At 44.0% G+C, this 20,952-nt stretch overlaps 1 protein-coding gene across 5 annotated transcripts in view; it reads left to right on the forward strand.

Moving 5' to 3' along the window:
* LOC111952428 (septin-7-like) overlaps positions 1-20,952 on the forward strand; it is a 40,439-nt gene that overhangs the window by 11,006 nt on the left and 8,481 nt on the right. Inside the window, exons 2-6 of one of the 5 annotated variants that reach the window (XM_070435171.1) lie at positions 3,095-3,276; positions 4,383-4,482; positions 17,216-17,322; positions 19,916-20,016; positions 20,174-20,308. In XM_070435171.1, coding sequence (XP_070291272.1) covers positions 3,253-3,276; positions 4,383-4,482; positions 17,216-17,322; positions 19,916-20,016; positions 20,174-20,308 — 467 coding nt within the window. In that variant the 5' untranslated portion in view covers positions 3,095-3,252. Of the gene's footprint in view, positions 1-3,094; positions 3,277-3,950; positions 4,143-4,382; positions 4,483-17,215; positions 17,323-19,915; positions 20,017-20,173; positions 20,309-20,952 lie in introns of those variants that run through there. The other 4 variants (XM_070435172.1, XM_070435170.1, XM_023971080.2 and 1 more) reach the window with 4 other exon arrangements.

The following is a 20,952-nucleotide window of genomic DNA, read 5'->3' on the forward strand; positions in this document are numbered from 1 at the left end:
TCCAATGACCGTACTATAACACCTGTTATGTTTGTGGGATACGGAACGCTCACTAACAATGAGTAATACACTGAGCAGCATCAAGATGGCTGACCGTTCGCTTGTCAACGTATATATCTCCCAGTCCGCATAATCCGTTTCCATGCTGTTGCAGCCTGCTTCAGAGGAGACTAATCTACTGAATATCTGGATTTTTGTAGACTATAACGGATTTTTTTTTTTTTTTCTCTCTACAAGACCGTCTACGGATTGTCTTTTGGCTCCGCCGTCAACAAATCTGCAATAAGATTTCACGCACCCAAGATGTCGTCGAGAGGGCACGACAAAACTATTCCCCATAGGAGACTGGAAAATATTGCTGGTCCTCAGATCTCAAAGTTTCAAGGTGCCATCGAAGAGCATCCTGACTGTTGCATCACTGCTGGTATGGCAACTGCTCGGCCCTCAACCGCAAGCAACAAGGTAGTGACGCCCAGGCATCATGGGGCACTTCCTGCCATCCATGGACCTCTAATCAGCGGTGTCAGAGCAAGGCCCTAACAATTAGCAAAGACTCCAGACACCTATCATATGTTCTCTCCGCTACCAACAGGTCAAGCATGTCCACCGGAGCCCAAGCCATAGCGTCTAGAGGTTCTACAGCTCTACCCTCCAACCATTAAGACACCTGAAACATTAGTCATTGCTACCAGTACTATATGCAAAACCCCCCCCCCACCCCCCCCCTCTCCCCTCCACTCTACTTTTGTCATCTATTGCATAGTCACTTTAATTATGTCTACCTACATGTACTACTACCCTTAAACTACCCGCCCCGCACGATTGAGCTCTGTATCCGGCACCCCCTGTATATATTGTTCTTTACTGCACGCTTTAATTACTTGGTACTTTTCTCGTATTCTTATCCGTATTTTTTTTAAACTGCACCGTTTTAGGCTCGTAAGTAAAGCATTTCACTGTAGGCTTACACTGCATGTGACTAATAATTAGATATTGATTAACAACCTGATGAGATTTTGGTGCTCCTTGCACCAGATATTTGCTCCAAAGAAAAGTGAAAGAAAGATTGAAATAATTTTTATAAAAATAAAACATTTAAAAATGTTGCTGTGATGGGATGGAAGCCCAAAAAGGTTACATGACAACCACACCACAAATAATAAAAAAAGGTTGTGAATCAGTTAACAGAACATTATTATATTAATATGATACATATTTTATTTTCTTTCTCACAATTCCACAGCTGGGTCCAGAGCACTAATACATCATTAGTATTTTGTAGCATTGCCTATTAAAATTGTGAACTCCACAAGTTCCCACAATTAGTTGGGTGATTTTGGCCTTCCTCTGAAGAGCTGGTGTACGAGGTCAGTTTGTAGGAATCTTGCTCGCACACGCTTTTCCAGTTCTGCCACACATTTTCTATAGGGCTTGAGTCAGGGTTTTGAGGCCACCCACTCTCCAAATACCTTGACTTTTGTTGGTCCTTAAGCCATTGTGCCACACTTTTAGAGTTATGCTTGGGGGTATTTCATTTGGGAGACCATTTGCGGACCCAAGCTTTACTTCCTGACTATTTAGATGTTGCTATCAATATATCACAAATTCTTTCAATTTATTTTTTTACCTCCCTCATGATGCCATCTATTTGTGAAAGTCATCATCCTCTAGCACACAGCACGCCACACAACTGATCTGCCACCCGGTTACGTTGGATGTTTCTCGGTTGCAGCCCCCTTTCTCGTGAGCTGTTCGTTCCACACAACAACATAAACAGTTATTATATACCTCATTGCTTCAGTGAGCTGTTCGTTCCACACAACAACATAAACAGTTATGATGTTTGTTTTATTTTCATGACGGTCTTCCTCTAAAATCATCGGTTACATGATTTATACAGGAATTGTGCCAGCCCTAGAATTTACGTGTTACCCCCAGGTGATGAGAATGCTTAGATGGCACCACAACAACATTATGTAACCCAGCATGGGTAGGGAGCGAGTATGGAAATTGCTTGGGCCATTTAAAATCACTTACTTGCCCGCCGCCTGAACACAGACTGACCTGTAAACAACAGCAAAATATCAATTTCGAGAGATCTTTATTTTACTATTTTCTACATTGTAGAATAATAGTGAAGACATGAACAATATGAAATAACACATATGGAATCATGTAGTAGCCAAAAGTGTTAAACGAATCAAAATATATTTTATATTTCAGTTTCTTCAAAGTAGCCACCCTTTGCCTTGATGACAGCTTTGCACAGTCTTGGCATTCTCTCAACCAGCTTCATGAGGTAGTCACCTGGAATGCATTTCAATTAAAAGTTAATTTCCTTCCTTAATGTGTTTGAGCCAATCAGTTGTTTTGTGACAAGGTAGAGGTGGTATGCAGAAGATGGCCCTATTTGGTAAAATACCAAGTCCATATTATGGCAAGAACAGCTCAAATAAGGAAAGAGAAACGACAGTCTATCATTACATGAAGGTCAGTCAAGTCTCTTCAAGTGCAGTTGCAAAAACCATCAAGCGCTATGATGAAACTGGCTCTCATGAGGACCGCCACAGGAAAGGAAGACCAAGAGTTACCTCTGATGCAGAGGATAAGTACCTTCGAATTATCAGCCTCAGAAATTGCAGCCCAAATAAATGCTTCAGAGCTTAAGTAACATACACTTCTCAACATCAACTGTTCAGAGGAGACTGCATAATTCAGGCCTTCATGGTCGAATTGCTTCATAGAAACCACTACTAAATGACACCAATAAGAGGAAGAGACTTGCTTGGGCCAAGAAACACGAGCAATGGACATTAGACCGGTGGAAATCTGTCCTTTGGTCTGATAAGTCCAAATTTTAGATTTGTTTCCAACCGTCGTGTCTTTGTGAGACGCAGAGTAGGTGAACGGATGATCTCTGCACGTGTGGTTCCCACAGTGAAGCACCATCTGTGATGGTGTGGGGGTGCTTTGCTGGTGACACGGTCTGATTTATTTAGAATTCAAGGCACAGCATGGCTACCACAGCATTTTGCAGCAATATGCCATCCCATCTGGTTTGTGCTTCGTGAGACTATCATTTGTTTCCCAACAGGACAATGACCCAACACACCTCCACGTTGTGTAAAGGCTATTTGACCAAGAAGGAGAGTGATGGAGTGCTGCATCAGATGACCTGGCCTCCACAATCACCCAACCTCAACCCAATTGAGATGGTTTGGTATGAGTTGGACCGCAGAGTGAAGGAAAAGCATGGTTGTTGGAAAAGCATTCCAGGTGAAGCTGGTTGAGAGAATGCCATGAGTGTGCAAAGGGTGGCTACTTTGAAGAATCTGAAATATAAAATATATTTGGATTTGTTGAATACTTTTTTTGGTTACTACATGATTCCATATGTGTTATTTCATTGTTTTGATGTCTTCACTATTATTCTACAATGTAGAAAATAGTAAAAATAAAGAAAAACCCTTGAATGAGCAGGTGTCAACTTTTGATTGGTACTTTACATATAACTAGGAATAAAGTGACTAGGCAACAGGATAGACTATAAACTTTAACAGCAGCGTATGTGATGAGTCAAAAGAGTAAGTACAAACAGAGTCAATGCAGATAGTCCACGTATATGGCTTGGGGGTAGAAGCTATTCAGGGTCCTGTTGGTTCTAGACTTGGTGCATTGGCACCGCTTGCCATGCGGTAGCAGAGAGAACAGACTATGACTTGGGTGGCTGGACATACCACAAAGTGTTTGCTCTCTTAGCAGCCCTATCGTTTCCTGATTCTGTAGGATAAGTGAGAGGACACATGTTTTCAGGGTGGTAGACAGTGGCCCACTGGGTTGCTGTGTAGGAGTGACTAGTGTGGCCCCTCTCTCTCTCTCTCTACCCGAGTTTTCCATTGGGACACATACGAGGGCCGTTAGCAGGGGTGAGCAGCAATCAATTGTACTTGCCTTGTGTAGCATGCATGACAACGTGCTGGGAGAGGATGAGATTACAGCAGGCAGAGGGAGAGGGAGGAATGGAGAAATACAGTACTAGAGAGAAGGAGAACACACAACTTGGGAACGCCTTGGCTGTCATCTGGTGCGAGATCCATGGTCTCCATGATGACGTCTCTCAGATGATGGATATGATACAACTGGTAAATAAACAGGGGGAGCAGTTAGACTACCTTACCCATTTTACTCACCTCACCCCCAAAACCCTGTTCCAGTTTTACCCGTCTCCTTCAATGGTGCTTTGTCACTCCCGGCCAGAGAAATTTGAATCTAAAACCAACTCTTTGTCTCCGTGTGAGTGTGTACACACATGCCGTGTACACAATCTCAAGGTGTTTGTCCCCCCGGAAGATTCCAGAGTAACTCTGTGTGTTTTCTTCCAGCAGAGGAATCTGGAGGGGTATGTGGGGTTCGCCAACCTCCCAAACCAGGTGTACAGGAAGTCAGTGAAGAGGGGCTTTGAGTTCACACTAATGGTTGTTGGTGAGTCACTTTGTCTGCTTATTTGTTATGTCTGTCTGTGAAAAAGGAATGTATGCCATTTGAGGTTTAATATTTAATTTGAATGGATTGTGTGGATCTGTGTTTTTTTTCCTATGTCTCTGCATGAAATGTCATTGGACATTTGAGTTATGACTGAATGTGTTAATTATTTGTACATCTCTAGATCTCTATACTGGAAAACTTGTGGAATGAAGAATTAGCAAACCACAGAATGTATGAATGAACTTGTTGGAATCTGGTGTCTAAGAAGATAAGATGGGTAGAGAATGTAGGCTTGATGGGTTATACACATTCACAGACACACAATCACATGTTTATTGAATCATCACTCTGCATGAGGCAATTGATGTCAGGATATACAGTATTCAAATCAAATTTTATTGGTCACATACACATATATTTAGCAGATGTTATTGCTGGTGTAGTGAAATGTTTGTGTTCCTAGCTCCAACAGTGCAGTAGTATCTAAAAAAGATTCACAACAATACACACATCTAAAAGAATGGAATTAAGAAATGTATAAATATTAGATCGAGCAATGTCGGAGTAGCATTGACTAAAATACAGTAGAATAGAATACACTATATACATATTAGATGAGTAAAGCAGTATGTAAACATTATTAAAGTGGCCAGTGATTCCATGTCTATGTATACAGGGCAACAGTCTCTGGTGCAGAGTTGAGTAAATGGGTGGTAGCCGGCTAGGGAAGGCTATTTAACAATCTGATGGCCTTGAGATAGAAGCTGTTTTTCAGTCTCACGGACCCAACGTTGATGCACCTGTACTGACCTCGCCTTCTGTATGATAGCGGGGTGAACAGGTAGTTGCTTGGGTAGTTGATGTCCTTGATGATATTTTCGGCCTTCCTGTGACATCTGGTGCTGAAGGTGTCCTGGAGGGCAGGCAGTGTGCCCCCGGTGATGCGTTGGGCAGACCACACCACCCTCTGGAGAGCCCTGCGGTTGCGGGAGGTGCAGTTGCCTTACCAGGCGGTGATACAGCCTGACCGGATGCTCTCCATGATGTTTTAGGGTTAGGGTTTTAGGGGCCAAGCCAAATTTCTTCAGCCTCCTGAGGTTGAAGAGACGCTGTTGCACCTTCTTCACCACACTGTCTGTGTGGGTGGACCATTTCATATCGTCAGTGACGTGATGTGCCGAGGAAATTGAAGCTTTCCTCCTTCTCCACTGTGGTACTGTCGAAGAGCTCCCTCTGCTCTTTCCTGAAGTCCACAATACACTCCTTTGTTTTGTTGATATTGAGGGAGAGGTTATTTTCCTGGCACCACTCTCCCAGGGTCTCATCATTGTTGGTAATCAGGCCTACTACTGTTGTGTCTAGAGGTCGACCGATTATGATTTTTCAATACCGATTATTGGAAGACCAAAAAAGGCCGATACCGATTAAATCGGACGATTTAAAAAAATTAAAAAAAGTTTTTTTTTTAAATGTTTTTTTTTTTTTTTTATGTTTTTTTATTTTATATATATATTATATGTATGTATGTATTGTATGTATGTATATGTATGTATATGTATGTATGTATGTATGTATGTATATGTATGTATGTATATATGTTATTGTATGTATCATTGTATGTTTATGTTATGTAATGTATGTATGTATGTATATATATATGTTTGTAATGAAGACAATACAACACATATTGAATGAAACTTTTTTTTAAACTTAATACAATAAATAAATCAATTTAGTCTCAAATAATAATGCAAAAACAGTATTGGAGAAGAAAGTAAAAGTGCAATATGCCATGTAAAAAAGAACGTTTAAGTTCCTTGCTCAGAACATGAGAAATATGAAGCTGGTGGTTCCAGACATGAGTCTTCAATATTCCAGTTAAGAAGTTTTAGGTTGTAGTTATTATAGACTATTTCTCTCTCTACCATTGTATGATTCATATACCTTTGACTATGGATGTTCTAATAGGCACTTTAGTATAGCCAGCCTAATCTCGGGAGTTGATAGGCTTGAAGTCATAAACAGCGCAATGCTTGAAGCACAGGAAGAGCTGCTGGCAAAACAGGAAGTGCTGTTTGAATGAATGCTTACGAGCCTGCTGGCCTACCACTGCTCAGTCAGACTGCTCTATCAATATCAAATCATAGACTTAATTGAAATATTAAACACACAGAAATACGAGCCGTAGGTCATTATAAGGTCAAATCCGGAACTATAATATTCGAAAACAAAACGTTTATTCTTTTAGTGAAATACGGAACCGTTACGTATTTTATCGATATGGCGGCGACCCTAGTCTAAATATTGCTGTTACATTGCACAACCTTCAATGTTATGTCATAATTATGTAAAATTCTGGCAAATTAATTACGGTCTTTGTTAGGAAGAAATGGTCTTCACACAGTTCGCAATGAGCCAGGCGGCCCAAACTGCTGCCTATACCCTGACTTTGTTGCACAGAATGCAAGAGAAGTGACACAATTTCCCTAGTTAAAAGAAATTCATGTTAGCAGGCGATATTAACTAAATATGCAGGTTTTTAAAAAATGTACTTGTGTATTGATTTTAAGAAAGGCATTGATGGTTATGTTTAGGTACACATTGGTGCAACGAAGGTGCTTTTTTTCGCCAATGCGCTTGTTAAATCATCACCCGTTTGGCAAAGTAGGCTGTGATTCGATGATAAATTAACAGGCACCGCATTGATTATATGCAACGTAGGACAAGCTAGATTAACTAGTAATATCATCAACCATGTGTAGTTAACTACTGATTATGTTAAGAGTTTTTTTTTATAAGATACGTTTAATTCTAGCTAGCAACTTACCTTGGCTCCTTGCTGCTCTCGCGGAACAGGTGGTCAGCTTTCCACACAATCTCCTTGTGGAGTGCAATGTAATCGGCCATAATCGGCGTCCAAAAATGCCGATTACCGATTGTTATGAAAACTTGAAATCGTCCCTAATTAATCGGCCATTGCAATTAATCGGTCGATCTCTAGTTGCGTCGTCTGCAAACATGATTGAGTTGGAGGCGTGCGTGGCCACGCAGTCATGGGTGAATACATGAGGGGGCTGATCATACTTCTCTGATGTAAGGACTGCTTTCCATGGGAATCAAGACTGGGTATGTTGGTTTTTGTCTTTTTCATGTATGCCAACTGTACACTTTCTCTCTCTCTCTCTTCCTAACAAGTCACACAGTGTCTCTCTCTCATTCATTCTGTCTCATTCTCTCTCACAGCCAACCAGCATGACATGTCCCACATAAATCTCCCTCTGGTTTGGGTTTCCTGTTTGGTAAAGTGACACTGGGAAAGGGCTGCATGTGCCAGAGGGAGAGTGGCAGCATTCAATATCAACAGGATTGGATTTCAGTTAGGGGCGTGCATCTCTCCTTACAGCACAAATCAATACGCATGTAGATACAGTACAAGTCAAAAGTTTGGGATTCTAGAATGTATAAAATAGTCTAAATAAAGAAACTCTGGAATGCGTAGGTGTGTCCAAACTTTTGACTGGTGCTGTATACGGACTCCGATATGATACTTTTAGTTTGAAACGATTTGGTGCGATTGTATTTGATTAGTGGAACAAATCGATACAATTCGGTTCTATATGATTCGATTCACTATGATTCGATTCACTAACAATTGTTGTATGAACACTTTCATTTTTACATTCTAAGTTCATATCTGATACTTATGGCGCTCAGGAGCTGAGCTGCAGCTGTCTGAGCTTGTGTGTGTGTTGTAGTGTGAGTTGAGCCATTGGGCAGACTGAGCATCTACCAATATCAGATTACAGGGGGAAAATCCATAACGTATACACCACACAGAACGCACTGAAACTGCCTCTCCAACGCAATGTGTTTTGAAATAAATGTAAACTCGGCAAAAAAAGAAACGTCCCTTTTTCAGGAGCCTTTCTTTCAAAGACAATTCGTAAAAATCCAAATATCTTCATTGTAAAGGGTTTGAACACTGTTTCACATGCTTGTCAATGAACCTTAAACAATTAATGAACATTCACCTGTGGAACGGTCGTTAAGACACTAACAGCTTACAGACGGTAGGCAATTAAGGTCACATTTATGAAAACTTAGGACACTAAAGAGGCCTTTCTACGGACTCTGAAAAACACAAAAAGATACCCAGGGTCCCTGCTCGTCTGTGTGAACGTGCCTTAGGCATGCTGCAAGGAGGCATGAGGACTGCAGATGTGGCCAGTGCAATAAATTGCAATGTCTGTACTGTGAGACGCCGAAGACAGCGCTACAGGGAGACAGGACGGACAGCTGATCGTCCTCGCAGTGGCAGACCACGTGTAACAACAGCTGCACAGGATCGGTACATCCGAACCTCACACCTGCGGGACAGGTACAGGATGGCAACAACAACCGCCCGAGTTACACCAGGAATGCACAATCCCTCCATCAGTGCTCAGACTGTCCGCAATAGGCTGAGAGAGGCTGGACTGAGGGCTTGTAGGCCTGTTGTGAGGCAGGTCCACACCAGACATCACTGGCAACAATGTCGTCTATGGGCACAAACCCACCATCGCTGGACCAGACAGGACTGGCAAAAAGTGCTCTTCACTGACAAGTCGCGGTTTTGTCTCACCAGGGGTGATGGTCGGATTCGCGTTTATCGTCGAAGGAATCAGCTTTACACCGAGGCCTGTGCTCTGGAGTGGGATCGATTTGGAGGTAGAGGGTCCGTCATGGTCTGGGGCGGTGTGTCGCAGCATCATTGGACTGAGCTTGTTGTCATCGCAGGCAATCTCAACGCTGTGCGTTACAAGGAAGACATTCTCCCTCATGTGGTACCCTTCCTGCAGGCTCATCCTGACATGACCCTCCAGCATGACAATACCACCAGCCATACTGTTCGTTCTGTGCGTGAGTTCCTGCAAGACAGGAATGTCAGTGTTCTGCCATGGCCAGCGAAGAGCCCGGATCTCAGATCTGGGACCTGTTGGATCGGAGGGTGAGGGCTAGGGCCATTGGTTTATAGAAGCAGGTACACACGTGCCATCTCCTCATTGGTTATACCCACGTGGGTTATAAAAAGACTAACTGTTTTGCCGGTAGTCGTGGTAATACAATGAAAGTTTAGATGCGATCACCATATAATTTAAACGATGAAAAGGCCTGGAAGGAGGAGAGATGACTAGAAAAGATTCGGTTGGCCATTTTATGTGTGGATTAATTGTCGGAGTAGAGATCCTTGTGCATTTCAGGTAAAAGAACAACTCAATGTTTATATCCCAGGACAAATTAGCTAGCAACAGCAAGCTAGCTAAATAGGACAAATTAACGTTAGCTAGCAAGTGCAAGCTAACTAGCTGAATTACCATACATGTTTAATGCTTTTTGACCTGTCCCCAAATTAATGTCATTGGTTCAGAGTTTGTTTTGATATTTTAACCTGCGTGTCGTGATCACGTTTGGTGTGGGGGGGCAAAATAAATGTATGCACGATGGCGCACGCGCGCAGCCGGTTTGGGCAAGGTGTGAGTTCTATTTTAGCCCTTGGTGTCGCAGACGCGAGCAGTGTGGGTGCAATAATTGAATAACATGGATTTCTAAATTTATTTTGCGACGCTCGCGCACGTGACGTGTTCGGTCTGGTCAGCATGTAATGCAAAGTGTACACAGTTATCTGACTTGTAGATAAACTTCATACTCCGTTACATGCATAAAATGTTGATAGGCTGAAGAAGAGGACGCATCAATTCAGTCACAACAGATTAGATGTATTTTCAGAATGAGGCAGAAATGAATGAGTAAATTTTTTTTTAGTAAACTGCCGATTCATAACGTTTGAATTGGTTTTCTTACGGCTGCATGCATCATTTGGATCTGTTTGGGCTCCCGCGGACCGATGCACTCGCATATTACGCATCGGTCCCCGGTTCAAATGTTTATCTGTGAATCATTACATCTCTACTTTCTGCCTTGTTACATATGGGCCTCTCTTTAATTCTTTCTTTTTGGCTCTAACCACTGCATACCCCAGCTGGGCCAAACGTTACACATACAAAATGTGAAGTGTGGAAGAGAGAACAAGCACAACAGTGTTTGGAACAAAAAGGATGAGAGACACTGAGTATACGAAACATTAAGAACACCTGCTCTTTCCATGACATAAACTAACCAGGTGAAAGCTATGATCCCTTATTGATGTCACTTGTGTCAGTGTAGATGAAGGGGGGGAGACAGGTTAAAGAAGGATTTTTAAGCCATGAGACAGTTGACACATGGATTGTGTATGTGTGCCATTCAGAGGGTGAATGGGCAAGACAAAATATTTAAGTGCCTTTTGAACGGGTTGTGGTAGTAGGAGCCAGGTGCACCAGTTTGTCAAGATCTGCAATGCTGCTTGGTTTTTCACGCTCAATAGTTTCCCGTGTATCAAGAATGGTCCACCACCCAAAGGACATGCAGCCAACTTGACACAGCTGTGGGAAGCATTGGAGTGAACATGGACCAGCATCCCTGTGGAATGCTTTTGACACCTTGTAGAGTCCCTGCCCTAACAAATTGAGGCTGTTCTGAGGCCAAAAGGGGTGCAACTCAATATAACACATTTAGACACACACTATTGCGAAACTCTACCTCTATCACTGTGAGAGTGTTATAGAGTGCACTTTCAGGCAAGTAGAGTGAGCTGTAGCTGTGTGAAGATTGGCTGTAATGGAAGCCAGCTGGGTTCACTGTTTTGACAGGCTGGGGCTCTGTTTGGGTCTTGACTGAAAGTGAATCCACTCGCTTGTTAGAGCCCGGTCACTTGGAAGTGTCTCCACTGTTCCACTGTCACTCTGAGACTGATGCCACAGGACTTTGGCTCGGGACAATTTTTTTCCCTCCAAAAATCTGGGACAGATTAAAACCTGTTTCCTGGCTTTTTGGCCAGCTGGCAGTTTCTGTAGCGAACTTTGGAAAGATTGGAGAGATCCGTGCTGCTGTACAAAGCAGGTTATCCAAATCCATGGTATACTGTAGGAACAAAGTGGAGTCTAAACAGCCCACTATAACAACTCACCTCACAAGACCTAAGAATTTACAACCCTGGAAGTGGAGCTTCTCTTTACTCACAGTCAGTGCCTAGCAGTGGATCCCAGTCTGTGTTATCTCCTGTCAGCCATTATGTCTGTGTCTACTTGCCTGCCTGCCTGTCTCCTGGTTGTGTGTAAGCTCTCTGTGTGCGTTCTGATAAGAAGGTCTGACAGGCTTAGCTCTGACTGGCTTGCTTGCTGACCTGGCAGGGGACCCAGGCTTTGGCTGAGTAATCTATGGGATTAACTGTAGTTTTCTTTGTGTAGTTCACTCACCAGTGTTTGTACTGAGGCCTTGGCTTGGCCCACATCTCCTCTACTACCCATTCATCTTCCCCTAGCCTATACCACAGTCCTCCACCATCCCATATTCTATGCCAGTCTATTTTCACCTATTGGTTTCATCCAACTCATCTTTTTACTATCATCTGCTAACCCTTGTTTACTGTTCACTTACAAAAAGGATAGCATTACCTTAGAAGCATAGAACCATGAAAAGAAAGGATGTTTTCAGAAATCGATGTTCCAGGTGAATTGTAAAGGAAATCTCATCACATTACAAGATGACAGAGCCACTAAGAAAATAATCGAGAAATGTATTTCTCAATGATTTATTATGGCCCTTGGCGGTAAGACACAGCAGGATAATGTGTGTGTGTGTGTGTGTGATCAGTGGGACTGCTGCTGGGTGTGTGAGGCGCTGCTGCTGTGGAGTGTGCACATGTCCTGTATGACCTCACAAGTGCTGTTTCTGTTTAGACTCAGAGGTTCAAAGTTAAACTTTTATACATTACACTCTCTCCCAAATCTCTGGAAACTGGCTCACATTGTCTATTTTAAGATCAGGTCTTTAGTCAGTGGAGTGTAGCCAATCTATCTGTAAGGCTACCAGAATATTTCCTATTGGACCCAATACACTTGCTAATCATTTATAACAGTTTGAGGTTATAAAGATTGTGCCCTGTGTCCATCCTTGTGAGTTGCAGATCTTTATCACAATAGAGATGACCTTTGACCCTACTGCAGCCATCCCTTTTCTCCTGAACAATAGAGTTTATCACTACTGAAGTCAGTCCCACTGAAACATCCCTACTCACATTCTCTCTCTTCCCTTCCCCCTCTTACCCTTTCTTTCCTCTCCCTTCCCCCTCTTTCTCCCTTCTCTTTTTAGTGTGTGTCGGCCAGATGTCTCATTTGACTCCGATTCAAGCCCACATGTCTGTTAGTTAGGGGAGGAGAGCTCTGTGTTTGTCAGTGGTAAAGAGCTACAGGCATACTGACTATAAGCACCAGGAGCCCCTTTCTGTGGGGCGAGGTGAGGAGAGGAGCAAGAGTCTGGCCGGGCACGGGAGGGGCGCTGGGTAAAGGGGCCTGTCAGGATGTCTAGGGCCAGCTGCTGCCCCAGGGGTAATTTTTGGTTGGCCATTAGTATGTTGACAGGAAGAAAGTAGAGATAAAAAGCCAGGAATGTTAATAATCTCCTGGGAAATGTACCCTGTGTGTCCATCTGTATGTCTGTCCCCATAGCCCTTTCAATCAGTCACTCTCTAACTGCTGTTACTGTTCTTCAGTACTCTACATCCGTTCCCTCCCTATCTGCATTTTCTCTTCACCTGACTCTTAGTCTCCCTCTGTCCCCCTCACACTGCTCAGTTAATGTTCTCGTAATAAAAGAAAGAGGGGGGAGTGAGAGGGGGGTTCACCCAGCCATCCATCCATGCAGCTCTGGGTCGTCAGGGACAGGGTCTATTTATGGAGAGTGCATTTCCAGAGATCATGCGGACCAGTATTTAATTAACTGAGAGGAAGGCTAATTCATTTGGACTTGCCCTCCGGGGGGGTGAGTGAGGCTATCATTGGTCAAAGCTGTCAGCTAGTTTGGACCACAGAACAGCCGCTGTCACAACTAACTGTATGTGGTATGTCAACTGTTGTTGTACCATGATTTTGACCCCCATGAGTTACCATGAGGTCAGGGGAGGCTGGTGGGAGGCGCTATAGGAGGACAGGCTCATTGTAATGGCTGGAATGGAATAAATGTTTGTTTGATACCATTCCATTTATTCCATTCCAGCCTCTGCATTAGGTTAACGCCGATATCTGGCAAACCAAACTAGTGTGCTCGCTTGAAAAATGAGGAAATAGTACTGTTTGAGACACCATAGCCAGTATACACTTCCTCAAAATAGTCAGAATTCATCTAAGATAACTCAATAAATCTGTCATTAATTTTGACGTTTTTGCCGAGGAGATTTTAGTCGTGCAATTTTACATCCAACTAAAATGTTTGGTGCAGTATTTTTCATTTAAAAAATGTGCATGAAACAAGTCGTTTCTTATTCAATGACAACAGACTTTATTGAAGAATCCCTACTGTTGACCGATCACCGACGAAGAGGTGTAGACTTCGGCCCCGAACTACGGCTTGCCTCCAGAAAAGATATTGTGTGCCCGAACAGCCCCAAAAAAACTTGCCGAAGTCCAAAATGTCGTCGTAATATATGCACGAACTCTACCAAACAGTTGCGGAAGCCTTTATAAGTGGAGTACACTGCAGAGGACATTGGTTGTAATTTGGCATGCATCCTCTTTGGAGCAGTTCTATTCGATGTTTGGTTAGTGCCCTGTGTTGTGGCTGGGCTGTTATGGCTCTGTTGCTGCTTTTCCACTGAAACAGTGTTCCACTAGTGTATACACCATTATGTTATACTAGGGAAGTTGTTTCCATAGCTAGGCCTGACAGTGAGCAGAATCAACAACCTCTGCATAATCAAAACAGTTGCTTTGTGAAAAGGCGTTCAAGTTCACAGTTAGTCATTGTTATGTAAATTCAAGCTGAAAAGTACCAGTGGCCTGGCTTTGGCCCCAACTGAGAGCAGGTTCGCCGGAGCCATGGCCCAGAGAGAGACTGATGCCGGCCCGCGATATAGAAACAGAAAAGCCTTTTGGGTAAAACACCATGGTAACTCCTGAATGGAAATGCTCCATTTAAATGAGGCCCTTCCATACAGCTGAGGTGGAGTATTTGGGGAGATGGGGGTGTAATTGATCTGGGACAGCAGCATGAGGGGGGTGGAGGGAAGATGAAGTAGGGGTTGATTTTTAGATGGTCGGAAATGATTCAAGTTCTTTTTGGTAAAAATAGGCCTACAGAGTCAAGAAAAAGTATGTGAACCCTTTGGAATTTCCTGGATTTCTGCATAAATTGGTCATCAAATTTGATCTGATCTTCATCTAAGTCACAACAATAGACAAACATAGTGTGCTTAAACTAATAACACACAAATTATTGTATTTTTCTTGTCTATATTGAATACCTACTTTTTCCAACCTACACTGTGAATGTTTAAATTCTGAACCCTTAGGCTAATGACTTCTCCAAAAGCTAATTGGAGTCAGGAGTCAGCTAACCTGGAGTCTAATCAATAAGATGAGATTGGAGATGTTGGTTAGAGCTGCCTTGCTCACAAAATGTGAGTTTTCTATTCACAAGAAGCATTGCCTGAAGAGATCTCATAAGATTTAAGATTAAGAATTGTTGGCTTGCATAAAGCTGGAAAGTGTTACAAAAGTATCTCTAAAAGCCTTGATGTTCATCAGTCCACGGTAAGACAAATTGTCTATAAATTGAGAAAGTTCAGCACTGTTGCTACTCTCCCTAGGAGTAGCCGTCCTGCAAAGATGACTGCAAGAGCACAGCACAGAATGCTCAATGAGGTTAAGAAGAATCCTAGTGTCAGCTAAAGACTTACATAAATCTCTGGAACATGCTAACATCTCTGTTGACGAGTCTACAATGCATACAACACTAAAGAATGGTTTTCATGGGAGGAGAACACGGAGGAAGCCACTGCCGTCCCAAAAAAACATTGCTGCAAGTCTGAAGTTTGCAAAAGTGCACCTGGATAAAGGATAATAGATATATTATTTCTCCACGTATCAGTGTTTGGTTATTCATTTGCATTTCTCACCAACATCAGCAAGCGGTCACACTCACCCTCAAACTAACAAAGGATGAGGAGGCTCTAGGCTAGTGACCAGAGTTGAAAGCTCTTCAGCTGCATTTTTATGCCAGGATTCCAATCGAGTTAATATTGCATTTCTGAAAGAGTTTATTTTAAAAAATTTAAGTATCCTGTATTTTTATATATATTTTTCTAATCCAGTGAACTCTGATCCTAATTCTGTTCTCCGCGGTGTCTAATTAAACCCAAAACGCAGGTGAATGTCCCAGGACCGACTCAGAACAGGGTCTCTCTCTATCTGGGTGTTATAGATCCATGCTGCATGCATGAGAGGCAGAGAGAAACAGATGATCCCCAATACCAGATTTCAAGGCCACAGAGAGGGGAGGGTGACTGGCTGTGTGTGACTGGCTTCCATTAGAATGCCTTTGTAACTGCTATCAGGCTCCAGGGCATGTCATCTGCWGGCACTCTGTCTTCTCTGCTTTAGCTGCACACTCCTGACCCTCCATTCCCCTCAGAGAGATGTAGGAGATGCACTTACGTCCCACCCCCCTTCTGGTTTGAGAGGGTGACCACCTCCAGCATGGGCCAGGTACTGGGATATGTCAATTTACCCAGCAGTGACAGTATGTCTGTTACCTCCTGGTTAAACAGTGTGTTTAAAGAGCCAGGGATTCTGTAATCTAGTGCTGTTTGTCAGCGTCTTGGTGTGGAGGAACCGCCCAGAGTCTGCACCTCAAAGAGCGGGTCTGTGTGAAGGTTAAGAGAAACACTGGAATCTGAGGATTTCACAACTGTTCAGAACAACCTGACAATTATCCGGGATTCAGTCATCATCATTTGTGGTGATTTGGTTGTAAATGTAGTATTGTATGCAGAGATGAACACATACAACCCCACTCATCTAAACAGTCAGTCATTATCAGGCAGTCTTGATGGAAGAGAGAGGGCCCCATGAACCTCCCCTCAAGTTTGTTTTATGTTGTGCTGTTACGATTTTCAATAAGTGATCCCCTTAACCCCAAGAACATGTCTTGGAGCAGTAGTATGGGTTGACTTGTGATGGGGGGTGGTGGGGTGCCCCCTGCTGGGACCATGGTGGTAGTGCTGCTGTTGCTCAGCTGCTAGTGGGTTGGTCCTGCTGGAGCATGCCAGGCAACCTTCCCTTTACCCTACTCCCTGAGCACCGGAGCAGTCGCTCCCCAGCACAGTTTGCCAGATGCCCACTCATTAATCACTGTAACATGTAAGTGGGAGATGTGTGTGTGTGTGTGTGTGATCTGTAAACTAATGGGTCATATAGTCAAACCGACAACATGCTGAATGATTCTAATGTCAGGGTGGGAAGCAAGGGGAAGGAACATTGGGAAGAGAGAAAGGGAGAGATATGTTTTATTCCCTCGGACTACAAGCCTATTCTCTGGCAGATGCACTTTTGACCTTTCCCAGTGAGACACGGAATCAGCTTTGTATATCCTGTGCTGCAGTTCTTTGGGACAGAGATGACCTTCAAACCTTAGACTGTGACTGTGTCACTACAGGGTGTGTATGATGTTAGTAAGTGTGTTGAAGTGTATGCATAGGCAAATGAAGGCTAACTGCTGAAACATGTTGGTTTGACCTATGTTATTTTAGCTATGGTGTTGGTGGATTACATGGATTGACAATGTAACTGATGTCTGATCTCCTTAACTCCTCCCATAGGGGAGTCTGGATTGGGGAAATCCACGCTCATCAACTCCCTCTTCCTGACTGACCTGTACTCCAAGGATTACCCAGGGCCATCCCTACGGATCAAGAAGACTGTTCAGGTAGCCCACATCCCTCTCTCCTCGACCTCTCACCCCTGACCTAACCTACCTCTCGTCCATGTTTGTCTCGGGACTGGGACTACTCCCAAAAACCCTCCATTCTCTCTCTAGCTGGTTCCAAATCTCCCTGGGCTCAATCCTCCCCCCTCACCTCTCTAACCATCCCCCATCTCCAAACACATGTGGAAATTCAACACAACCAAAGGCCAGAGATCACACAGCAAACAAACCCAATTACCACTGGATGGTTACGGTGGCCAGGTCAGAGGCAACGCACCCAGAGAACCAGCAGGTGAAGAAGCTGCATCTGGAGGACCAGGGGAGGGGAGGGAGGGGTGTAGGCTAGTTATGGGTGTTTGGGGAGGTTTGTGTGGTCTCGATTTAGAATGGGGACAAGGAGGAGAGGGGGAGAAGTTGGACTCAGGCGTGCTGGTTCCTCTTGGTGCCTGAAGGGGTCAGTAGGAGGTTAGGAATGTTCCCATGAAACTCAACACCCAGTGGTGACGTTCCCACCAAACACTAGACTGCCATCTGAAGCATCCTGTAATAACCTCCTGTCTTTATGACATATGCAAAGGCACACACACACACACAGGGGTGGTGCTTGATATTTGGGTTCATACTGAGAGCACTGATGTGTTGGAGTTAGTAACCATGGCAGGCACGTGCACAGATCGGGGTCTACCTGTTCAGAGCACCTACCCCTTTGCCCTACCACTCGCCAAGTGCCCTTTGTGGGTGGTGACATTTTTTGTCTTTCGTTCTGAATCCAAGGCAAGTCGCCTTGACGTCGTCAAGTTCGCCACACCCCGGCCGTTGGTTGGTTGCGCCTGTTGGTCTGCCCTGTATGGAGCTCGCACGCCCCCAGTATCCAAACACTCATGGCTTGAGATGCAGTCACCGGTCGAGTGTGTGTAGCTACCTAGTTTAAATATCAACAGTACTGCCACAGCAGCTGCAGCATAACATTTTATTAACACTTCATTTCATGATCAACAGTACTGGGTCTGGTTGGCTGATGGCCTACCCACAGTAGAGAGAGGCAGAGAGACCTAGGGAGGAGCAGCTGCATCCACGACCCTCCGACCCAACTCATCCCTTCTTCAGTCAGGAGTTGCATGTGTGTGTCAGGGCAGCAGCAACACAGCTAGTCTAGACTCTAGCCAACCACCATACGCTAAAATAACCCACACAAGCCACTAGCCGGCCATATATCATGAGTTAGAAGATTATTAATAACATATTATGAAGTTATTTAAGAGCACTGAAGATAAATCTCAATCAGAAAGAAAAAGCTAGCTATAACTAGGGGCTCCCGAGTGGCGCATCGGTCTAAGGCACTGCATCTCAGTGAAAGGGGTGTCACTACAGTACCTGGTTCGAATCCAGCCTGTATCACATCTGGCCGTGATTGGGAGTCCCATAGGGCGGCGAACAATTGGCCCAGCGTCGTCCGGGGTAGGCCGTCATTGTAAGAGCACTTAAAACTTGCCTGGTTAAATTTAAAAAAGTATTTAAAAAAAACAATAGCAGATTTACATCAATGATCAGCTGATAGACCACTCTTTACCGATGTCAATCATGTCTTTAGGAGGCACTAACTAGCTTGCTTACAATTTGAGATCAGTGAGTGTGTTGCCCTTTTTTCATTTTGAGCCCCTCCCCCCTGAATGATCTGTGCGTGGTCCTGAGCCATGGTAAGTCACAATCTCCTGAAATTAGAATCGCAGTCAAAAGGCTGCTCCAAAAAATGTGTTTGTGAGCGAATGTTTAACTTCACTTTTGAATGTAGACAGAAATAAGCTGTTTTGCACATTTGTTGAGGCCTGAGATTCCTGGTTGTGTCTCAGGGGTCCCTGTGGTTCCTGCTGATGTGTTTGATTCTCCATTGAGGAGTGTCCAATGTTTAGGAATGGAGCTGTTTGCGTCGGCCAGATCCACAGTGTAAATGTGGAGGGGTAGACTTGGGGCAAGTGAGCTGTGTGATGTGGCCGCTGAGGGGTAGAAACGGGAACAGTATTTACATTCCAATCAATCTCTTAACAATCTCTTATGTTTGTCAAATGGTCACATTCTGTCTACTCAGATTTCACTGAACTGATGGGTGTGTATTTTGGGGGGGTTTTCTTCCTTTGTTTTTCATTCACTGAAGTTGATTTTTAAGCAGATATGCAGACACACACACACACACACACACACACACACACACACACACACAAAGTCAAACACTTACAAAAGTGTTTTGAGTGCTTGATATATGCCCAGCTTGAAGGAAAAAAATGGTATGTGTTTAGAGAGACTGAAAGGGATCAACCCAAAATAACTACCCTTGTGAAACGAAAGTATGCAGCCAAACAGAGAGCCGCTGAAACTAACAGCAGCAGGGAGAAAATGATATATTAGTCTCCTAAACTGTGAGAAGAAAAAATCTACCAACACCATATCACTGAGTCCTAGCTTCCACTGATCCAGAACCACCCCCCTGGGGACAACGTGATGACGCTATTGATGAACTATAGTGTGTGGAGGCGCTGAGGAATAACATGGGAACTATGGAGTGCTGTTTTAGAGAAACTGTGTTGCTGTTTTACAGGTGGAGCAGTCCAAGGTTCTGGTGAAGGAAGGGGGTGTCCAACTCACACTCACAATCGTCGATACACCAGGGTTCGGAGATGCAGTGGATAATAGTAACTGGTGAGTATTGGGAGTAATTGTGAGCATGTATGAATGACATAGTTTGTATGTTGTGTAGGAGTGTGAATATATGCTCTCTGAATCAAGGAGAGCCTACATGTAGAGTAAACAACATTTTCCTATTTTCTCTCTCTGTCCTTAATCATCCCCCTCTCAGCTGGCAGCCTGTCATTAACTACATTGACAGTAAGTGTGAGGACTTCCTGAATGCGGAGTCCCGGGTGAACCGAAGACTGATGCCAGACAACCGGGTTCACTGCTGCCTGTACTTCATTGCCCCCTCTGGCCACGGGTGAGTACTGACACTGACAGGCCTTATAAGCCATGATGTTATTGCTTCTATATGCTTTTGATCGTGTGCCTTTGTCATTATCTATGCATCTCTGCCTGCCTATGTGTGAGGCCGAACGTGAACATGAGTGGATTGGAGTGTAGGCGTAGCCATGAGTTCACATGTGAGTGGGAAGCGAGAGAGAGATGTAGGCTGCCAACGTTGTGACCCACAAGGTTGCATAACACCCACTAGACTGAGCGTGCTCTGTGGAAGATGTGATGGGAGCGTTCTCACCATCACTGAGCCAGCTAATCAGGAGGAAGCAGCTCGCTGAGGAGCCCCTGAGCTCAGAATCTCTGGGAACGGGAGGTTTTAGTTTCAGCCTAGAAAATCGCCTCAATAGCAACTCAGCTAGGCCCACAATTTGTATCATAGCACACCCTATCCAACCTCACGCTTTTTAACAAACCATGGTTGCTGTAATTATTAGCAGCCATAAGGAGTAGGGACACATGGTTGCTGTAATTATTAGCAGCCATAAGGAGTAGGGACACATGGTTGCTGTATTCTTCTCAGAGGCCTGAGAGAGTGAGTTCTGTCCAGGGACCGAGGAAGGCCTGGAGGGGCAGAGCAGTAAGGTGGGTGGGGGGGTGCTGAGTATT

The sequence above is a fragment of the Salvelinus sp. IW2-2015 genome, linkage group LG26 (genome assembly GCF_002910315.2).
Source record: "Salvelinus sp. IW2-2015 linkage group LG26, ASM291031v2, whole genome shotgun sequence".
NCBI classification, from domain to species: Eukaryota; Metazoa; Chordata; class Actinopteri; order Salmoniformes; family Salmonidae; genus Salvelinus; species Salvelinus sp. IW2-2015.